This window comes from Polyodon spathula, chromosome 4 (genome assembly GCF_017654505.1).
Source record: "Polyodon spathula isolate WHYD16114869_AA chromosome 4, ASM1765450v1, whole genome shotgun sequence".
In the NCBI taxonomy this organism is placed as follows: Eukaryota; Metazoa; Chordata; class Actinopteri; order Acipenseriformes; family Polyodontidae; genus Polyodon; species Polyodon spathula.
The window spans coordinates 12,858,634-12,882,396 of record NC_054537.1 but is presented as its reverse complement, the minus strand read 5'-3'; the positions used below and the strand labels follow the sequence as shown (position 1 = coordinate 12,882,396).

At 37.1% G+C, this 23,763-nt stretch overlaps 1 protein-coding gene across 1 annotated transcript; it reads right to left on the bottom strand.

Annotated features, from left to right (window-relative positions):
• Positions 1 to 1,760: 1,760 nt before the first annotated feature.
• LOC121314192 (NFX1-type zinc finger-containing protein 1-like) lies at positions 1,761 to 23,274 on the bottom strand. The gene is made up of 19 exons (XM_041247202.1): positions 23,180 to 23,274; positions 21,949 to 22,049; positions 19,675 to 19,842; positions 19,223 to 19,462; positions 17,964 to 18,143; positions 15,939 to 17,630; positions 15,697 to 15,825; positions 14,998 to 15,146; positions 14,520 to 14,663; positions 14,143 to 14,251; positions 13,890 to 14,000; positions 10,512 to 10,625; positions 9,490 to 9,737; positions 9,214 to 9,353; positions 8,110 to 8,264; positions 7,379 to 7,524; positions 6,674 to 6,784; positions 5,834 to 5,929; positions 1,761 to 5,423 (listed from the first exon to the last, which is right to left on the bottom strand). Exons 2-19 carry the CDS (start codon positions 21,971 to 21,973, stop codon positions 3,099 to 3,101), a joined length of 6,282 nt encoding a protein of 2,093 aa, XP_041103136.1. The 5' UTR covers positions 21,974 to 22,049; positions 23,180 to 23,274; the 3' UTR covers positions 1,761 to 3,098.
• Between the last annotated feature and the right edge of the window lie 489 nt (positions 23,275 to 23,763).

Genomic DNA, 23,763 nt, shown 5'->3' with positions numbered 1-23,763 from the left:
ATCTTCCATTTGTTTTATTTACAGAGCCTTAGAATGCATATGTATCATAATTTTTATTTAATAACACTTGACACCCACCTCTCATGAAAATGGCTTAAGTGTTTTTATGATACGCAACCTGCCTGTTTTTAGTGGAGCTGTTTAAATTAATGTACTACCACTGTGTGCTTGCATATTTTAACTGCCGCTGGTATGTTAATTAGCAAATCATGGCTACCAACCGTCGCTAGTCAAGTAGACGGCAACAAACACAAACAATAAAAAAAAACGAAAAGGTTTAAAAGAAGCAACTTTAGTACAACAAAATCCAAAGTTCAGTTTGTTTTTACAACAACAAAAAAAAAGAGACAAGCCCCTACAAGACAGCTGTAAAGTGGCTGAAGAAAACGTAGAGGAGCAAGTTGGCCCGTGGAGCTGGTAATGCTGAGAAACTGCAGGCAAAAGAAAATGTGGTAGAAATGCAACAGCCTCTTAACTACATTCAAAGCTGCTCAACAAAAGGTCAATTTATGTAGTCTGTGCCCAGGGCCCTGTGAGTTCTTAATCTGGCCCTGGTAACATATACAATTGTGTGGTTAAGCGTTGTCATCCTGGATTGTTCATTGCCCATGTTAAAATATAGATACATAGACTCAATAGGCTGAACCAGCACATATGTTTAGTAAATTTAATATTTTTTTCTTGATTCATGGAAAGCAGATTAGGTATAAATCAACACACTTGGAGCTCAATGGTACTGCAATTGATTAGCAGTGTGTTGGATTCTTACATTGTTATACTATTTACTATGGCCAGTTTTAAATGTTACCATTGTGGTCTCCAAACTGTTAAAGCTGAAGAAAATGTGCAAGGCAGCATTTATGAACATAGCTGAGAAGTGGACAGTATCACTTGGTTTCTTCCAGTATAAACCCTCCCTGAAAACTCCAGCAACTACTGGTGAGCAGTAATACTAACAAGCATTGGGAATTGGAACAAATATGAACTGGGGAAAAAACACAGTCATGTCAGTAAGTCCACCTTCAGCTCAATTTAGTATAAAACACAGTTAGTACATTATTGTCAATTTTAATAACACTATACAAACCACAAACACACATACGTACACCCCCAGTAACCATGGTAGAAATAGGCACAATATTTACCTTCAGATATAAGCTTTTTGTGCCATCTAAAGGGAAGCATACAGTATTGCATGGACAATTCTTTTCAGATAAATACTGTACTATTCCACATATCTGTCATTGGTTCAAACAATAAATAACACTGTGTAATTTTTTTTTGTTCCTGGGTAGTAAGTGTTATTTCCTAATTGCTTATGCCTCAAAAGTATAGAAAATGGCTATTATTCCCCACAAACTTTGCTTTTGTGACCAGGACAGTGATATTTCAAAATATCACTATTTCCAATGGGAAAACGGGCAAATGTGTGTCTTTTCGTTCACATAAAGTCAGAAAAAAACAACATATGAATCCAAATTAACATGTATTTATACTAAAGTAATACAAAAATGCCTACAAAAGATTTAGAAGTGAGTAGTTTTTCGAGATTTACGATTATACTGTATTTGCGGTATAATCGTAAATCTCGAAAAACTACTCACTTCTAAATCTTTTTCTCACAAAAATTGTGTTACATAAGTGTAATTTATCTATCCATGGTTTTCAAAAACCGTTACAATAAGTACTTTACTACGAGTACACCAGTAATCTGGCAAATCATTCTTAAGACACAAAGCAGGTACTGATACATGCAGTTATTTTATTGATTACAATATTATTCATTAATATACTTTATTTTCCAAGTACAGTAAACACACATTTCGGGGTTCTGTATGCTATATTTTTCTACTTTACATATCAGCACATTTCAATATTGCACAGCAATTTCTTACACTTAATGCTTCTAATCTTTTGCTTTTATTTACCACATAATAAGTTGGGTGGAAATCAGTTGTATGTCTAATAAATGTGAGTGATCTTAACCAAAGTGAAATCAGGACCTTGTCCCCATTGACTCTCTGTTACATTCAAGTTGGGGCATTTCAATGTGGTGATAATAGGCAGAGGGTGACATTAACAGGAGTGATTTTAAGTTGGTCTGATTGTATGTCTACTGTACCTGCAACACTTCGATACTTACTGGTAATTTTTGTTTTTTTTAATGATGCATTTTAATATTTAAGATTATACACCTCAATGCAGAAATTCAGTATCAGGTAACCATACACTTGAACGATCATGTTACGGGCTGTATATAAGATATTAGTCTCATATTTTTTTCTGAAAATAAAACAATATAATCTTTTTAATGAATCAGAACTAGAATTTGGTTATTGATTGGCAACATTAACAGCTTTTTGTGATTTTTTTTTTTCAAAACACCTGCACTGGTCAAATCAGCCAACAAGTTTACAACAAGGATCATATGTCATAACACTGCACAAACCAATTATTGAATAAGCTCCATGGATTTAAGAACAAGACATAGATTCAATTAAGACCAGGCAATAAAAAATAAATAATTATGTATCAGTTTAATTGAAATTAACTTTTCCTTTTTTTCCCCTGGCCAAAGTCAAGAACCGTTAAAGGGGTTACAGCTACTGAAATATCTCCCCCATAGATATCACTTCTCAAGTATACTGTAGTAAAATAGGATTCTGCAGCTTTGAGTAAACATAATCGTGATCATATAACAAGTTGCTTACCCAGGAGGACTTGTTTTGATTGTTTTGATGTATTGTCCTCAGTGATTGAGCATCATTGATATCTGTATACTGCGTTTAAACTGCCGATGCATAGAAGCACGCTTTTGCTAATTGTAATCATATCGGTCCGCTTTTAACAATCAACCGCTTATAAGAATCAAATTATCTGTAATGGATGTGATTCTTAAAAACAAACTGCACTGTAGAACCATCTCCACAATATTATCGTGGCGCAGTCAATGTCCTAATATTGATGTCGGAACATTTTGGTATATCGGCCAACACTACTTTGTACACTGAACCAACCCAACTAGTTATCGCTAAAATAATGACACATTTAGATATATTCTATCTGTGTCGTACGTGATGGTTTTATTATTTTTTTTGTTAACAATCTGGACACTGGCCGACCTTTTGTTCACTTCCAGTTCCCTGGTTCCAGTAAACATGTCCCTGACTGCACTTGTACCACTGGCCCTGTCTGAAAATGCCACCGTCAAGCAGTTTGTGATTCTTCTCTTCCAAAATCTTAAACAAGTTCAACTTGAGCCTCTCCTGGAGGCTGTCAATTATTTGCCGAATATTTTTTATTTCCTTGTCTTCTTTAAGTGCCATCACACTACTTTCCAGACGATGAATTATGTGTTCAAGTTCTTTTGGCTTATCAAGTGATCGTGGACACCTAATATGGGCCAACATGATTGCAGAGGATAGTATAGGTTTGTTATGCATGTAGGACATGACGTAGGCCTCAGCTAAGAGTGAAATCCTAATGACTTCTTTTTCAAGGTGGAAATTAATGTATTTTGGCGTTGTTATGTTTGAACTGCAAATGTCTATTTCCTTGATGATTTTGTCTTGGAGGAAGGTGACTGGCAAAAGCAGCTGAACATTCTTTTTAATTTCTGCCAGCTTTGAGAGAATGGTAATCTGATCTTTAATGAGGAGCAGCTTGGGCATTGTCAAATCATCTTTATCCAACTTTGACAGAAGCATTTCAAGAACGAAAGGGAAATATGTTTTAATTTCATCTCGTTCAGTTACTGAGATTACAAGTTGCGTTGAGCACATCTCAACTGTCTTCCTTTTCACCTGCTCCATTTCAATCAGTGTTCTCTTGATGACAGAACCATAGCGCACACTTCTCTGGATAGGAGTGTGGCACTTGGGGCACACATTCAGTTTGATCGGGCCATTGTTTTCAGGAGGCATCATCCACGTGTCAAACCCAGTCACCTCAAAGATATGATCGCAGTCCTGAAGTTGGACAAACCTGGCTTCCGGATCAGCCTCTTTCCCAAAAAACTGTTCTTGAACTTCATCTGCATGACATATGCGACACTTGTTTGGACATGGTTCCCCACACATACCAATGCATTGATGTTTACATTTAAGCTTTCGAAAGCAAGGCTGTTCACAAGGCTTTCTGTCACAAAGTTCAAAGCATAACTTTGTGCACTGGTGATGCTTGCAACCCCAGCCACATGGCTCTGTGCAGGGGCGACAGGGCATGCAGCACATTTGATTACACTTTTGATGGAAACATTTGCGGTCACAAGGAAGAGAACAAGGAACGCATTCCTCAGAACATTTATTTTGACATTGGTGGGAACAAATTAGCACTTCCTTGCATTTAGAACGACATGCAACATGTGACATTCCATTAGAACATTCACTACAGCTACCAGAACACTTATGTCCACACTGCAGCCTGGCCTCACATTTTACAAAACAAAGTATCTTCTCATTTTTTTTTTCAGCTTCTTGCTTTTCGTAGCATGAAATGCTCCTTTGGTGACCGCAGTCTAGGTTAACCTTCATATTCTGCGGGCATTTGAGGGTACACGTGTCACCACATTCACGAACACACAAGTGACCACAAGATAAGGGTTTGTTGCACTGCATGTGGCACGAAAAAGTTTCCGGAGGCTCTGAACAGGGCACCTTCTGCTCATGACCACACTTGGGTAATGTTTTGGTGACAATCACCTTACACTCGCCACATTTAGCAGAGCACTGCTTTGGACATGTGTGCCCATCGTCACACAGTGTTTTAGAACAGGGCTTGGTGCAGATGAAATCCTTATGTTCCGAGTCATATGGATGGCAAAACCTGGTGCAGACATGGCCACAATTCAGCCGATATTCACAGAGCTCTAAGCATCCCCCCTGTGGCACTTTGAGGAAATCTTCTGCTGCAGAAACAAAGTTAGCAGTTTCGGGGTGATTTTCACAGCGAACCATTAGAGCCTCTCCTATCTGCCCATTGCTGCGTAACACATTCATAATTTTACTCCACAGCGGGACAGTTGAGAGCATACCCATGTTGCCAATACAGAACAAACCTTTCTTTGCCCTGGACAAAGCAACACAAACTCGGTTTGGAATCTGCAAAAAACCCACCTTCCCTTCTCGATTACTCCTAACTAAAGAAAGGATTATAATATCATTCTCCTCCCCTTGGTACCTATCAACCACACACAGTTTGACTCCTTCAAATTTACTCTTGGGCATGGCTTTCTTTAAGCAATGGAGCTGTCCTGTGTACGTGGTAAGAACCGTTATCTGAGAGGGTTCATATCCCTGACAGATAAAGTAATGGCAGAGGGACTTGACAAAGTTAGCCTCATGTAGGTTCTTGTGGCTTCGTCCTTCTTGGATGCTTTCTTCAAGGTGCTTGTGTTCCACAAAGAAGACATTTGTAGTAACTCCCTGTTAGAAAAAACAATAACAAACAATATTACTTCCAGCATACTTTCAAAATTATATATATGTGTGTGTGTGTGTGTGTGTGTATATATATATATATATATATATATATATATATATATATATATATATATATATATACATACACACACATTATTATATACATTCATTCATTCATTACATAACATCACTATATATAATTAGGCATTTTAATAATTCACTTTAAAAAATAAACAACGTTTTCTAACCACTATAAAATCAGTCAGAAATAGCTTCAACTTTTCAACATATCTTCAGATGTAAGTATTTTAACAGGCTTGTTAAACATGTTTTTCATTGTGTTTTGTCGAAGTAAACACAATTCTACCAGACAAGGACAATGAGAAAATTATAAAATTTAATAAAAGTTGTACCTTAATGTTATCATACAGATTGACAGAGTCATGGTTCTCGAGCTTGTCATAGATGTGTGGTGTTAGCAATCGAGCAATTTCAGGACGCATGCGATGCTACAGAAGAAAACACTTGTAAAAGTTAATCTACATCAGAACGTAAATCAATATTGTATGACATATACAGGTTGATAATATTTCATTTCTTACCTGATTTATAACCCTGTTATGTGTGCTATGTATGATTCTCTTTTGCTGTATTCCAGCAATAATTGTTTCTGAAAAAAAATTCTCCAGACTGATTTTTCTGAAGTGGGGTAGCATATTAACTTTGCGCTGTGCACTGAAGCCCATAGGGGAAGCCTGAAACCTGTGCAACACTAATATGATTCCTCATCCAACCTCCTCCTCATTGGTTTTGAGCGCACTTTTCAGAAGCAATTTTTGCATCAGAAGCAGACTTTTTTTAAAGTATTTTTTTGTATTTAGTGATGCTGAGCCACTGAAATAATTCAATAACTCTTACCAGTGGTGCACTCTCATTCACTATATAGGTCTAACTTTTGCAGTTTTAAAAATTTTACATGAAACATGTTTTTATTTTTTTTAAAAATTATAAAAAAATTAAAATATATATATATATATATATATATATCTGGGACCATTCTAGCCCACTGGTTTGCATGTGTTACTTTCAGGCAGTCTATGTATGTCATAATTTCAGGTAGTCTATGTATGTCATACTTTCAGGTAGTCTATGTATGTCACACTTTCACCAAGTGAAAGTAACGTTCTCTCCTACCTGTCACTAACCAACCAACTGCTTCTCCTAATGTTTGAAATGGAAGATGTCTGCTTTACCTGATAATCAAGGCAGACGTACGGGAGATTCATTCTTATAAGCCTCTCAAACAATGATACCTCCAGGTTGAAATTTTTTGCCAGCTCATACACTGTGGCACTTGGACGAAGCTGAAATGAAATATTACAAAATGTGCACGTTTGCGGCGAAGAAAGTAGAATTTAATGACCCAATGACACCAGAAAGGTGGCATGTACAGTAGAGCAGAAAACACACTCTGCTTTATTTTATTTGCACTTCAGATTTCACATATTGAAACTAATATTATTTTAAAGAAATACTCATCAGAATTTAAACTCTAATTGTTATGTGCATTAAACCTGAATACAATGTATATTGTATTGTGCACCTTAAGTGCTGATATGTATGTGAACAATAGTGGTAACATCTAGGCAGACCAAAGCCAAAGAGTACAGTAATAAAAATAAAAAAAAGAACATAAGAAGACGAGAAATTTTACAAACAACAGGAGGCCATTTGGGCCATGAACGTTTGTCCGGATGCCAGGAGCAGATTGATCGAAAAACTTTGTCAAACGAATGATTCAGCATCAACAACATAGCGAGGTAACCCATTCTATATTCTCAGCACTCTTTGTGTAAAAGTAAGTGTCTGCAGTGAAAATTCATTTTATAATCTGGACTGTGTTTAATGTGTCCTTTCTTTTTACTTCATACACAACTGCTACATTTTACAGCACTCACCTGCTGGTGGTCTCCTATTAAGATAAGATGCTCGCATCCGGAGGTCAGAGTTGTCACTATGTGAGCCTCCAGCACTTCAGCTGCTTCTTCAACCACCACAATCTTGGGCTGAACATCCTGCAAGACCTTCCTATATCTGGCTGCACCTACAGGAAAGGAGCTTATTTTATTATTACATTTCGTCTGGAAGTCCAACAATTAGCAAATTGGCAATTACAAATGGCCTCTCTAACCACAGGACCAATGAAATTGTGCCTGTTGAATGTAAACCTGTCACTTGGGGACACCTAGGTACTGGATGTGGTTGTGTGAAACCAGCAAGCATGTGTCACAATGTCCTATTTAGTGATCTAAATAGTAATCATGTTGGATTAGATGTGTGTGAAGAAGAACGTGAGGTCTGAAAATACAGGTCTGAGATACAGACAGATGGACAAATGCCCATGTATACACTGTGATATTCTCAATCAGTGCTAACGAAGATTAATTACAAATCAGTAAGCGCTTCTTTAGATGTATACATTTCCCCCTAGATTATGACACAGTTTTTCTTTTTTTTTTTTTTTAAAGGAGATCCAAAAGCAGGTTTGAAGACAACTGGACAAATGGGTCTCAAATCTCGACTGCCTCCACTATCTCCTCATTTTAGTAAATATGCTTCTCAGTCTGGGACTGCAGCATAATACATTTAAAATGATGGGAAATTAAAAGCGTTATACATTACTCCTTACATGTTGTTGTCATTCCAATAACGTATGCCATTTTCAGGATAGTCTGATCCTCCTGGTTTCGCAGTTCAGTGATCCTGTTAACCGTTCTCTGATACTCATTCTCATATTCCAGAATCTGCCGTCTGATGTCATTCCGATATTTCAAAAGCCACAGCCTAAGATTACATGATTAATAAATAGATACATAAATAAATAATGTTCCCTTGACACAATTTCAATTTACAAATAGGTATGCCAATGCTTATCATTGTAAAATACTGCAAAATTAATCTTTACAGTTTTAGCAGTTAAAACCACCAATACCTGCCTTAAAATGGGTCTAAAAAGCAGTACAGATGAAAAGGGTCATCATCCATGTGAAATGATTATACTGCAAAAACTTGCCTAAGGCCATTTCGGTACAAAAGCTACCCCCAATTAAGGCCATATTTTTACAGTCCCATTTTCATTTGGGTCTGACAGTTGGAACCAGCACACAAAAATGTGTAATGGAGTAATTACCTCCTTGTTTAATAAAGATTCCCCCCAGATCAGAAGAGTTGGCATCACTGGGCAAACCATTGCAAACTATGGTAAATGCATAATATAAAATGAATGGGAAAAGCAGAAGGAAAACTGCAACATTTTGGAGTATGTTTAGGGGTCGTCCAAAATTATCCTCAATTACATCAAGCGTATACAGCATGCCAAGATTCCCCCTTACTGTGATAAAGCTTTACAAAGGGTGCTTTCTAATGGCTATTTGAAAACAGTAATAAAGAATGGCGGGTGGCAGCATTTTGCTAAATTGCAATGCTTTAGTTCATACAGTAGCAAACTTTTATCAGTTCTAGGTATCAGTTTTAATTTAGTTATTTCATTTAGTGGTTCGTTATTTTTAAACATGATTACAGAAACCCAGTGGGCAAACATTGAAGAGCTCTCTCAAACTCTCCACCATCCCTGTGAAATTCCTAGAAGGATGTCATTGGTTTTGCAATTTAAACATTTGTTCATTGATTTTCTCAACCAATTTGTTTTCAGTCTGCATTTTCAGGTCGCATTATTGTGAAATCTGATTGATTTTAGAATGATGGGTCACATCTTCAAGCACAAGCAACTCACCTGTAAAGATGCCAGCGTTGTGTGTAAGGCAGAGCCCAGAGGTTGGTGATTTGTTCAGCTTCTTCCTCTGGCATGTGGTCAGTTTTTAGAAGTTCCACCTTGACAATGCGCTTCAGTTTTTTCTTCATATCTTTTGTTATCTAAACACAAAACAGGACTGTTTTACTATTTATAAAGCAACTTTTGAGATTCAGATTCAACTACTGTATATTTCCCAGTTACTGGAGATATTCATCCCCTGAAGAAGGTCTATACACAAGTGGGATGGAAGCTTACCTCCCACCCTTCATCGTAAGGTTCAGTCTTGCTTTGCACCTCCTCTTTTTCTTCTCCAGGTACATAAGCCAGAACCACCCTCTTTGTTCGATCAATTCTCCTCTTAGCTTGTTGGATCTGCTTTTGCACATCATCATCTTCTATCATCCTCTCAGCCTGAACAAGGTCAGCTTCTTCAGTGACTGAGAGTAAATCAGCTGCATCCTCATCGCCTTCTGTAGTCACACTTGCTATCTCAGAAGCATCTTCTATAAGGTGAAACAAAACAAAAAAAAAAATATCTATTATATATATATAGATATTATATATATATATATATATTAATATATATATGTATTTCCTGGACATTGAAAAGGACACTAATTCATCTTGTTTGTCTTCCAGGCTAATTCATTCATAACTTTGAACACTCAATAATATATTCTGTAAAAAAACTAAAGATTCAGCTAGTGCCTTCATTTCCTGGCCTCACGAAGCGTTATTGAATAGGCTGCAGCTAGTTCAATATGCCGCAGCCAGAATACTCCTAATAAATTGGTTACCAATGAAGCATCAAATTGATTTTATAACTTCGCTCCTCATTCACAAGGCAATCCACGGCTTTGGTTCTGCCTACTTGTGTGAGTTACTTATTCCTTACAAACCACTCATACCACCAGTAACGGTCTCTTGGTAATTCCAAGAACTTGATTAAAGGGCATTTAGTCAGAAGCTTCTTTACTTTGGAATTCACTTCCAGATTCTATTCAGAATACTGTCAATCGGAATTCATAAATGTAAGCTTAAAAACTAATAGTAACTATAAGTGATTATCATTAATGATGAGTTGCTTAAAATGATTATGCTAGATTAGTGTTATATACAAGTGAAGATTACATTGTGAAATGGCTTTTAATTGAGCAGTTTAATTGAAAAAGATGTCGTCTTGTGTGTTACCCTTCTGAGCTGTAACCAAAACAGTAGTGTGCCCCTAAGAGTCTCTTTTGGAGACAACATTGCAGATATTCAGGGCTGAAATGTACCTTCTTCCTGAGTGTCTGCAAACTTCAGTAATTCAGCTGCTTTGGCTACATCGTCTTCATATGACTTCCACTTTCCAGTCTCCAGCTTGTTTAAGTTTTCATCAGCTCTGCCCTCTGAAAGGCACAAGCAGTGTTTATTCTGAACAGTGACTGTTCATCCAGCCAACAAACAGTTTAAAGGCACATATGTGCTAATGGGAATGTGTACACCAGAGCAGGTTTGCCTCAGTTTAAGACAAGGTGAAAAACATTTACTTTAAAAGAATATATAAGTGTTAGATTTGAAGCTGATAGACAGTTTTTTTTTTCCATTCAGCTCGTCTGGTATTGTGTCACCTGGATAGATCTGCCTGTTACTGCATTAAATGGCAAAACCTGACATTTAAACAATTTCACAATGAAGAACACAAATCAGTTAAAATACTAATTTCAAAAGGTGAAATATTTTAACATGGTATTTTGTGAACTCCTCAAAATGAAACTGACAAAAGGAAGAAACTTATGAATAAGGCATTTTAACTGGCTGCAAGGCACATTGTGATCTATAATATAAAACAAAACAGCAGATTGACATAGATATTGGGAGTTTGGACAATAAAATAAAATAAAAGCATAGGTATTGCACATATTGCACAGGCAGTGTTGGATAAGTTACTAGTTACTTCTCTAGGACTATTTACATTTTACAGAGTTGATTTTTTTTTTTGGTTTGGTCATGATATATCTTTGAATATCCAGCTACTGAACCCACTTGTTACCACACTTGTTGTCTTTTTCTATCAAGCTGATATAAAAAACATGTTAAAATACAAGACTTTGAAACTGTGACGACAGCAGCTTTGCAAAGAAAAACTGCCAGGACAGGAAATTATTTTTCTTTAATAGATGCACATCTTAAACTGCTGGTTATAGAGCAAGAAAAGATGCGGGTGAGAATATCTGTGTGAATATTTGGAATATTACTACTTCTAAGAACTAAAGGTGCACTATATAGGAAAGTTTAAGGAGGAGCCGAGAACTGACTTTATGACTTTAAATATGTAAAACATTATGTTGACACACACACACACACACACACACACACACACACACACACACACACACACACACACACACACACACACACACACACACACACACACACACACACACACACACACACACACACACACACACACACACACACACACACACACACACACACACACACACACACACACACACACACACTTCGACATTAACCATGGCCCGGTGGCCCGAGGCCTGAAGAGAGTGCAGTTTGGCTGGTAGTTATGAAACACCACAAGCCCAACTGGGCCAGTTACATTTATCTAGAATATAGTGCATATGACTTCCGTTTCATGAATCCAGGAAAATGGGCCAGTGTGTCAAAAAGCTGAAAATTAATATACAAACGATTTTTTTTTAAAACATAATTACGAACTAATCCTAACTTTCCCGCCGCACGTCATATTTGTTGTACAGTCAGAATCAGAGACTGCGTACTGAAGTGCTGTGTTGGTACTCATTCCCACGGCAAATTTTTTACAAATCAGATTTTCTACAACTAAGCAACCAATAAGCCAAAAGGAAAGTGCTGAAATCAATAAATCATAAAGAATGTAATTATAAAAAAAATGAAGATGAACATTTAGAATGGAGGCTTCATTATGATAGAAAAAAGTCACGTTTTGCCTTGTTTGGCGTCAGTTTCCCAGACTTGCAGATAAAACAGCAGCTTTATTTGTTGTGAAGTCAACATTTCATTTACATCATATCCAGTCAGCAAGATGTCCCGATGGATACCCAGGTATGCAATCACATTGTCTAACTTTCTGATTTTGGATCCGATGTGTTCAGGTCAAAAATGCCATTCACAATCTTTCCAGGACTCGCTGGTATCACTCAGCAAGATTGGTGCCGACTTGGGAGAGGCTACAAAAGCGACAATGCTCTAATATGATTGTTATTATTTAGTATTACGAATATTGTTTTAATATTGTTTATTATTAGGAATAGGGATGGAAATTTCGAATAGTTTCCAATTTGTATATGTAGGGTGCAACATTTTTGTGTATTCGATTACCCGAACTCTGGTCCCCTACGCTATCAACAAGGCAAATGCATGTGCACAAGCATAAGCAGGCATAATAGTGTAAGCCGGTAAAGTTTAGCCGGGTTCACAAAGTGTACAAACAATGCCCAAGACGAGATTTCTTCGCTCTGCACCCTATTTCCTTAGGCACAAGTTTTTTTTTTTCTTTTGTTTACTGAATTGAAATACAGAACTCAATGAGCAGCAATGTCACAGCGCGTATCTCTTCCAATTAAAGCAACAGTAGCATAATATTGCGCAAACCACCAAATAATCATTTTTGCTGTAGTGTATTCAGAATAAAATAACACCTATCATATAGCAACCTAAACATTGTACATGTGTTTAATTCTAACTAATAATATTTATAAAATAATCTTAGTGTAAATATTGTAACCTCCCCAAAATAGAAAATACATTCCAACTTTACAATAGTTTAACATTACTAATTCAACTAGCCAAGTGCTGTCATCAGAGGAATTGAAGTCAGGTTACTTTGTTTATTCAATAACCTGTAAATAATTCAAAACAAGGATACCTGGTGGTACTTTTAATGGTCAGTGCAAATGTTGCCGTTACTCCATCCATTCAGAGATAGTCAACATTAAATGTTTTACATTGAACTGCAGACCAGAGTTAAAAAATAACTCCTTTCCAACTCCAAGTATCTTGCCTTTTCTTACAGTCACTGCGTTGTTGTGCTTAAAATTTATTATGTCTTTATATTTGTTAAATTACCTTTTTAATTTCAATGTTACCCAAGTTTGGATTACTGTACTTATTTTAGCACTTGCCATATACATGCTTAATGGCTAAAGAAACATATTGAAAGGCTTTGTTTAGCCACTTTCTTTTGAGATATGGGCTCTCTTTGGTTACCATACACAGTTAGAAACATACTGAAAATAAAAACCACCCTGAAAAAATATATAACTTTATTGTGCCAGATAAAATTACATCCGGGCCAGTAAAAACACTAGCTCAGTGGCCCAAGGCGCCGGTAGTTAAAAATCTAAAAGTAGAGCCCTGATTTTATATATATATATATATATATATATATATATATATATATATATATATATATATATATCTTACTCAAAAGTCTTTACATTTTAATAATAATAATATAATAATAATATAATATTCAATGACAAATTAAATGAATATATAACACAAGGACCAGCTGCAACCTTTATGTCGACACAGACCCTGTTAAGTATATGTTCTAAATAATCCCCCACCAAAAAAATAAATATGCTCCTAAAACTCATTGCCACCCTTACCATTTTCAGAGCAATTTTCAGGGTCTGGAGACTCCTTGCTATCATAGCTTTCCTCCTCATGAGTCGCTTGAGCTAAATCTGTATCATCACATTCTGCAGTATCACTACCCCCTTTAATAAAAAAAAGAAAAGAAAAAAAATAAGAAAAAACATTGGTTAAATGTTATGTAGTCATTTTATTATTATTATTATTATTATTATTATTATTATTATTATTATTATTATAGGTCTCTAAAATATACTTTGTTCTTACTTTGATTGGTGTCTTCATCACCAATTTGCCTCGATATATGGCTCAGGAGTGAAATTCCCAGCCATTCTAACATTAGCGAGGCTTGCTTTCTGCGGGAATTTTCCACAGCCTAAAAAGAAATATAAAAATGTATTACATTTACAGTGCTCTATTTTAAATAAGCAGTGCAGTTAAATTGTATCACTATGTACTATTGTGCAGTAGGTACAACCAAACACAGTAATTAATGCTGCAACAGATTAACAGATTACAGTGTTTTATCAAAGTGGCTTACAATGCATCAAGATTATAAATGATGAAAGTTACTGTAAAAAAAATTACTCTTCCTAAAACCTAAATTTTTAGTTCAATGTTTAGTAAAACACTGTGCTGCTGACCTGTATGTCCACTAGATTAGTCCGATGAAGTGAAATAATAATATCTTCCAGGACATTCTCATGAAGAACTCCTTTCGCAGCACTTTCAAAAAGAGCTGCTTTCTTTTGAATTTTCTCTTCAATGCTTTTTCGGTTTTCTGTAAGCTGTTTAGGATTAAACAAAAGTGAGCTATCCATTAAAAGGACAAGCCTTCTTTCCTGATAAAATTGTTACTGGATTTTACTTGCTTTTTAATTTTGATTGAACTTTCTAAGTGTTTTTCTCCGAATATCTGTTACATGTGCACTTCCTGGGTCATTTCACTTCTGTCTTCTGGGTCAAAGCATTTTACTGTCTGAAAGCATGTCAGTCAATAAATAAAACTTGTTACTAAACAATTATGCAAGAGTTGGAAGAAAATATGATAACATTGTAAAAGCAGTATTTCCATGACTGTTACCATGTTACAATGAAGATTTTTTGATACTGTTAGCTTACCACTGAATACATTGCTCGCAGATGTCCAGGCAGATTCTGTTTAAACATATTATCTTTTCTTAAATTGTTCAGAGAAAACTTCTGGAGGACCTCACTGGCACATCGTCCTCCTACTCTGACCAATCCTGTCCTTAAAAACTTGTGAATGCCTTAAAAACAAAGAGACATTTTTCTTAATCCAAGGTACCTTGAAAGATATGCATAGAGTATACAGGAACTATAACAATATAATTTCTGGAAATTATTATTATTATTTTTTATCAATCTGAAGAAACTAACAGTAGTGTCTTTTGTGAACAAGAAGTGTGTTTTTTATTGTTCTGAAAATTACAATTTATTTGGTCACATATGTGAAACCAAAGGTGACTGGCAGAGGTATTTTTATAATGTTACATATACAAAGTCTGTATCACAAATGTATTCTAAGATTTGTCCAGAAATAACACGCTTTATATTTTGTGTTTGACAATGCCCATAATCAAACATGACTTAATCATACAACGCTGAGTGCTTAAAAACCTTAATTCTGTTATTTTAGTGTTACTTTGAGATTGTAAAATGTTTTATTTCAAGTTCATTCATTTACAATTATTGATCTTTTACTGTAGAATTCTCATGTCTATGGTTCCTATTTCCTAACATATGCATTGTGTAGAACAATGGTATAATGCCATCTATAGAAGATAACAATTAGACTACCTTCCAAAAACTGATCCAGTGCATGGTTTGTGTAGCATACAACCAAGATGGGGCAACCCCCTGCTGAGCGCCAAGTATTTGAGTTAGAAAGGATAGTCTTGACAATTTTCAGACCAATATATGTTTTGCCTAGAAGAAACAAAGTATAAGAGGGTTAGCATAAACATGAGTGTAAAACATAAAGAAAAAAGAAAGAAAGAAAGAAAGAAAGAAAGAAAGAAAGAAAGAAAGAAAGAAATTACCTGTGCCGGGTGGGCCTTGAATAATAGCCAGTTCTTTAGTCAAGGCCATTTGCACTGCTTGCAATTGGGAGTCATCCAGCTTTAACCATTGCTTACTGGGCCAATCAGCAAAATTAAGCACATCATGCCTATCTCTCCAAGGCAGGCCTAATAATTCTTTGAAATCCTGTCTGCCAAGAATATCATTAGTGTCAGATGTGTCACCACTGTCAGATTCCTCAGTACCGACAGATTTTTCAAGCTCCTGTATTCTGACAGGGCCCTCTGTCGTCAGTGACTGAAGGCTGTAAGTATAACGATGATTCATTAAATACTGAGGAGCTGAAATGTTAGTGTCACAGCTGACAATATATTTCTGCATAGGAAGTTCACCCAAAGCCATTTCTTTCAGGCCTCCAAGTACATGTCGGTAGGCTTCAAAAAAGGCAGTTGTTTCAACCATTAGAAAATAATCATTTTCCTGGAATTCTGATAATTTTAGTCTGCTTTCTTCGGTGAAATCTAGAGTTGTAATGCCGTTCTGGAGATCCTTTACATCCCGGTTTGCCACTGTGGCAAAAATCATAGTCTCAAAGTTGTCTCTGGACAGGCATACCAGAGCTCCATACAACAGTCGTTTTGAGCTTTCCCAGTTCACAGATTTCAAATTATCAATATCGAACTGAACTCTGTACAGGATCCCTTTGTGTGTGCAGATGGGGGAGAGAATATAAGCATTCAAATAAATTCTAATGTCATCAAACCTTCCCTTTCTTAGGTCCTTCCCATCAAACTTCAGAACCTGATTGATCCCATCTCTCAGAGGTCTAATGAAGTCTTCCCTTAGGAGGCGGAAATGAGTATCAAGGTACGTTTTTGTGTCTTCAAATCTTTGGCCGATAATATTCGGTCGCATGAAGGGTTTCGCAGTCAAGTGTATGTCTTCATGTGTCGGAAAGATTGACATGTATCTGAAGTCCTCAACGTCTAGTTCTTCCAGATTCCCTGTTATGTATGTGTAATTGTCTGATCGAAGCGTTCCCTCTCGTTTCTTCTCTTGCAAATGGGTAATGACTCTCTGAAGGCTTGCTATGCTGTTTTCTGTTTCCTTGGGAATAGTAAGTCCAGTTGACTGCAGGTAAGTGATTTCAGTCTGCAAAAGAGCTACAATAAGAGACACATCAAGGATAGTGCTGGCAGGGAAGACACTAATTAATGTCTGGTGCAGAGCCAGTATTTGGTCAACCTGCTCAATGCTCTGCTCTCTTTTCACTGAATCACTGTGCCGGCTCACTCTCATGACATACATAGGGAGGAGTCTCTTCAAAAAGCGAGATTCTTTCACGTCAATTAAAAGATGCTGTAGATTCTCACGGTTAGACTTGCTGCTGCATGCTTTACCGAGGACCTCAAGAGCAATGGCAATAAGTTCATCAGTCATATCTTCATGGCTTAAAAATTCTTTTAAACCGCTTCCTGGAGAGGCCAGTTTCATGACAACTTCTGAAGGCTCCATTTCGAAAATCTTTTTTAGAGCTCTGTAGTCTAAATTATTGACCCTGGGAGTCCGGCTTTGATTTTGGAACTTCTCATTACTCCGGCCACGTTGATCTGAATCCCAGCCTCTGGAGATGTCTAAAAGGTTGGGGTGACTTCCTGCCCTTTTTCCTGCTAGCTTCCGAAAGTCACCTTTGTCATTGTTTCTGCTGTAATCTGGAAAGATTAACAAAAAAAACTCATAAAGCATTTTAGCAGGCTTACATATTTGAACCAGATTTCATTTATTATCCATAATTTAGGAAAAGGGTTAGAAAAACATTTTTGACAAAATTAGAAATGATCCATAACTATTAAACATGTTGATCGCATTAAGAAAAACTTATAGTCAAAAGATTTGTCATTAGTCAATACTTTTTAAAATTTATTTCTATGGTTATATAAGGTAAAGCAAATGCCTTTTGTAAGTAAGTTGCACTGGAGGCATAGAATATGGGGACCTAAAAGTAATTATTAATTATTTTAACGTTAATCATTTTGTTTCCACACCTTTTGGCTTCATGTTATTCCAACTGGTGACACTGTGATTTGGGTCCCTTGTGTGAGCTTGCCCAGACTCAGCATTGCGCCTGCTGTCAGGTTGATCAGGAAACCCTGTAGCACTCCTTCCTCGTGAGTGATGACGGTTTCCTTGTCTGTCTTCAGAGTCTCTTCGGCCAAAATAATTATCTGCAATTTAACATTTATAAGAGATTACAGTTTTTCCAAACTATATGGGACCAGAGTGTGTTCAGAGAGTCAAATTGTTCAGATAATCGAATTACAATTGTGAAATTGTTTATACACTCTGTGACAACTGAGCAGCACAGCACACAAGACAATTTACCAAGAGACTGTCTGGGTTAGGATAATCAAGGTAACTACATGTGACAGAAATACAATGATTCTTCGTTGTAAATTTCCATCTCGACCTGTGAGGGTGCTAAACAGAGAGAACAGAGTTCCTTCGACAGGCTGGTCTGACAGTTCTTTCCCAGGATTCAAGGGAAGTCGGCCAGCCTGGAAGGGGGCGAGACTCCCTTGCAATAACGCATTGACCCGTAAGGGAAATTACATGGCAGCCGCAGACTGGAGAGGTGGTTGCACTTGTTTACCAAGGGGTAATGTGTGTGACAGCATAAAAAGGGACGGATAATCGTAATATGTTCCTTCATTTGGTTTGCGCATTGAACCTGTAAGGACTGTGAGAGACCCCGTGAGAAACAATGTTTGTGTTTTTGTTTGTTTGTCTGTAACTGTCTTGTTTTGCAAATTACTAGATGGCTAAACACGATTCTGGAGCCGTCGCCAAGGGCCAGGACAAACCCGTAACAGAACTGCATGATTGTCATTAATAAACTAATAGGCCACCACGAGCACTGCTGCACGCACCCAGGACTGGTGACCCTGTTAGTACTATTGTGGGGCTGATATTTGTGTTTACTGTTTGGGATTGCAACCCGCTGTTATTTACACTGCGCAAGATACATTGTTGTGTATTGTCGGGGTCTCATTATTTGGTCACCAGACCTGGATAGAATAAAATTCCTTTCCAGCTGGATTATAACTCCCATTATCTGTTTTATCACCAACTTAACCACTTTGCCACACACACTACATTACCCATAACTTCTTAAAGATGCAAATAAGATCTGATTAGCTAATATGTAAAATTCAGGTGGACCAAATGGCATGACATATTTTCCCTATAGGCTTCAGCCAAACAATATATTAACAGGAAAAATAAGTATAATCTCTGGATTTTTTACCTTGCCTAAATCTGCTTCTCCCTTCATGATGTTCACCTGAAGCTCCTTGGCAAGGAAAATCTTGAAAATTCTTTGCGACAGAAAGTGGTCTGCCACAGGAACGTTCCCTACTTGCACTCTGATCACGTCTAAATGGAGGTCTATCGGGTCCACCACCAAATCCTCTTCCGCGTGAAGGAGGTCTGATTCCCCATCGCTCTTGAGTCTGGCTGCTTTCATTGCCCTCTCCAGTAGTGCTTTCTGTAAATGAAAACCTTGTGCTAATAACTTCAGAAATATATTATATATATATATATATATATATATATATATATATATATATATATATATATATATATATATATATATATATATCTATATATAACAAAAGTTAAACAGTGTACATTACAGGAAACAATTATGGAATTACCAATATTATAGGAGATTGAAAATAAAGTGTTTTTAACAATTACCCTTTTGGTTCCTGGGTTTCCAGGAGGAATGGTCACTTCTCCTGTTCTCTGACTGACACCTTTCTCTTCCCTTTTGCCGGGACTGCCTGAATCCACTTCCTGAACCTTTTGGGGAGCCACTACTCTGTCCCTGTTTAGAATGATCTTCACGCCCCCTAGAATGTACTCCTGCAAAGAAAGTGCAACTTTCATAAACAATCTCAGAACAACAGTTTTTTTTTTTTTAATGTATGTATTTATTTATTTATTTATATTTAGTAGTCGCCAAATATTTTATTATTTTCTCCCAATTTAGAATGTCCAATTATTTTTAGGCTCAGGTTACCACTACCACCCCTGCGCTGATTCGGAAGGGGCGAACACAAACACAAGCGGTCCTCCGAAGCGTGTACTGTCAGCCGCCTGCTTCTTTACTCACTGCAGGCTCACCATGCAGCTACCTTAGAGCTACAGCGTTGGAGGAAAACGCAGCTATAAGCAGCTTACAGGCAAGCCCGCAGGCGCTCAGCCAGACGACAGGGGTGAGCCGAGGGCACGCTGACCGACCTAAGCTCCCCCCCAGCCAATTGTGTGCTGCCCCTTGGGAGTTCCCGTCCACGGTCGGCAATGGAATAGCCTGGACTCAAACATGTGACGTCCAGGCTATAGGGCACTTCCTGCACTCCACATGCTCTGCCTTTACTGGATGCGCCACTCGGGAGCCCCCTGAACAACAGTTCGTCGCAAAACCAGGATAACACTCCTTTTTTAAAGATATATTTCCAGATTGCAGCTTTGTCAGTGCCAGATCCAGTTAGTCTGCACAAAAAGTAAGATTTTCACCTTAAGATGTGTTACTAAAACGATCAGTCTGCTAAGGTACTGACATCCTGAAAAGTGACACAGGAAGTATCAGACTTGTTTAGAATGTGATTGTGTTACATAGATAGAATTGGCGTGCCATATAAAATACCATTAAGTATTACATCTGGTTTCTTTATTTTTTTTGTTAAAAACTAGTAATAGGAGTGTGGTAGGACAGATGCCCTGCTGCTTTAGGTAGCGTGTGTGTGTGCGTGTGTGTGTGTGTGTGTGTGTGTGTGGGGGGGGGGGGGGGGTGTAAGGTTGGTAGCGATGGGGTTAAACCCCAACCCTGCCAGTAATCACAGACGTGGCCATTCCCCAGTTAGGTTATGAGTGCTAACTGGGGAGTGGCCACATGTATATACGGCAGGAGAACGCCTTTGTGGGGTGGAGGGAGTTTGGTGAGTTTTGATCTGTGTATTTAGATCTGTTCAGGATAGCGCAGTGATCCAAGATGTTACCGGCAGGAACTAGAGACTCAGAGTCAAGAAGCTGCAGTTTACCGCTGTTCCACATATTTATTAACAAAACAATCACAGGAACAAAGAAAAAGGCACAAGGGCTGAAAACAAAAGGTTTAAACTAAAAATACACAAATGTACATAAAAACTGCTGTTCACCTTCACTGAACAAATATTAAAAGAAAAAAAAAAACCTGCAGCCCACAGATTAAAACTCACCACTCCCTCCATCAGACAAAGGCTTTCTCCTTCCTTACATAAAGTGGCCACTCCCCAATTACCTAACTGGGGAATCGCCACACCTCTGATTGCTGGCAGAGACAAATTTAACCCCATCCCTGCCAACATTACATTCCCACACACACACTACTTACAGCAGCAGGGCTTCTGTTCTGCCACAAGGTGTTTTTGTCAACATAAACATAATCTAAGGGGCATGACATGAGAGATTGAATGATTTGTAAACATGAAGTAAAATGAAGGTAAAAAAACAGCTGTATCATTGATATGTTCAGAAGCTAAAACAATGTGGCAGTGAAAAGGATAATTTCTACTGGTTACCCCCCCTTACTTTACTGCAAGGATCATAGAATATAACTGTGTACCAGCACGGTTATTTTTTACTCAACAACATTGGCAATGGAAGTAATAAATTCAAAGCAGGCATTGAGAATAACTCAGTGCACTGTGTAATATAAAAGGTCACAGCTGTATTAGGCCAGAGGTTTATATACTGTAACCCTGAAACTATGTAATCACTTCCTGAAATGGTTTCTGGGATACAAAAAGGGTTAATGTTTCTTGTATGACATAAACAATTACAAGTACGCAGCATCTTACAAACACAATCATCGAGTATATCCTGGCAAGAAAACATTCTTCTTCACAAAGTTCAGGTTTGCTAGATGCTACTTTCATTTTCCTACAATATACCAGTTTTATGATTAGATGCCATTAGATATAGACTTACCAGACCAATTTCTATTGGAAGCCATTTTCTTTAGATGGCAACTTGTCAGAGACCGTTATTCACGGTAATGTTTCGGTCGCTGACCATTATAGTAATGGCCCCTAAAACATTCAGAGGAAAAATGTACAATTAAGATATATTTAACATTTTAAATGGTTGCATATTATAACTAGGTTGCTTCCACTTGTTTAGCAGTAACAAATTGTTTTACAACCTTTTTTGGTCTGGTACCTGACATAATCTTGTTCCTGTTGTGAGAAGGTAATAATTAAAAATAACTTTTGACAGCTGACTCCCCTGCACCTCTGCTTCTGTTTCCCAGGATTTCCTCAATTCAAAATGTGTTTACCTCCCCTTGTGGCCTGTTTATGCATTGTGTTTGTTGCTAGGTAACTTCTTGCTACCTGCAGCTTTTACTTTATCAAAGTCTTTTATCAGAAAGCTGCACTCGCATTGGTTAATTTGTAGTGCCTCTCCTATTATCAGCAAACTAGTCATGTTTTACAAGTATATCATGTTCTAATTGGTTGGGAATGATGTAATTTGTTGAATAAAACATGTTATTACTGTCAAAGTTCATAATATGTCTTAAAATGGGTGGAACAAAAACAACAAATTGTGACAAAAGGAGCTTTATGCTACAGGTATTTTAATCTTCTGGGTGAAATATTATTACTGTTTGAGCAAGCTGAAGCAGACAAATAAGTGACCGGTTTGTGAACTGGATTATTTGTCTGTATTCGTCACGACCAGTAATGCCATCATTAAAACAATATTGACGGATCAGATTTAAAACAGTAGTGGCATAACGGCTGCATTTTACACCATTGTAAAGATAAACTTTCTGTATATACAGTACCCAAGTACATTTTCAATTATTTATTGGTGAAATTATTTATGTTTGAAGTAGTTACAAAAGCACTAGACTTCCCTAAATCTTTTCTGTCTATTCTTTATCATGAAGTCCCTAGAACTGTTAAATTGCAGTATGAATTGAATAGTACAGTATATCACATGTATTATAAACAATCACCTGCGGACATTTTATTAAATGTTAGTCAGAACGACTAGGAGGATGGAACCAACCACAACAAACAAACAAACACACCTGTTGTAGCCAGCAAAACGGATATAACCGAGCAACGTCAGTCTTTGTATTACAAAAACATAGTTAAACGAAAAGCTTACTTTATTACTTTTTAAAATGATGCACAACAACAAATATATTTACCAGTATCTGAAGAAACGCCTTGCTTTGTGCTCCGAATCAAGATCCTACAGCAAACGATTAAATACCGTCTGCGCGATACTGCAGCTGTTATTGCATTGTCTTCCGTGTGCCGACTTAGGTTTCGATTTTGAGGAAATGAAAATAGTTGAAGAGTAATTTGCATCAGTTTTAGTCGAGTAGAAAAAAAAATTGTTACTGTCATAGACTAGCAAAAAAAAAAAAAAAAAAAAAAAAAAAAAACACATAAGGAGTGCCTATAGATTTGTATTTGTCTTTCACAAAATATGATAAATACCCTCATTCTCCTTGAACCTTATTTTATAAGAATGTTTTGTTAAACTGTTTATGAGAACGACTTCAATGCGCTTTAATTACAGTGTGTTGTACAGGGTGTGGATCTGATCACAATATAAAAAATATATGTCACCGGTTGGATTTGTTGTATGGCATTTCTAAATTCAGCATATCAATATGCTTAGTATAGGTGACCAGTTAATGGATATAGATAAAGTATGCACCATTAGAGCATAGAATTTAGCAGGTAGCAATCTTGGACAAGCCCAACTGGATTTCCTACATTGTGG

Coding starts and splice junctions, on each gene's coding strand:
- LOC121314192 (XM_041247202.1), bottom strand. CDS start 21,973: ATGGCTTCCAATAGAAATTGGTCTG. Junction 9,738..10,511: donor TGCAGACACTCAGGAAGAAG/GTACATTTCAGC, acceptor TTCACCTTATAG/AAGATGCTTCTGAGATAGCA. Junction 5,424..5,833: donor ATCTGTATGATAACATTAAG/GTACAACTTTTA, acceptor TTTTTCTAACAG/GGAGTTACTACAAATGTCTT.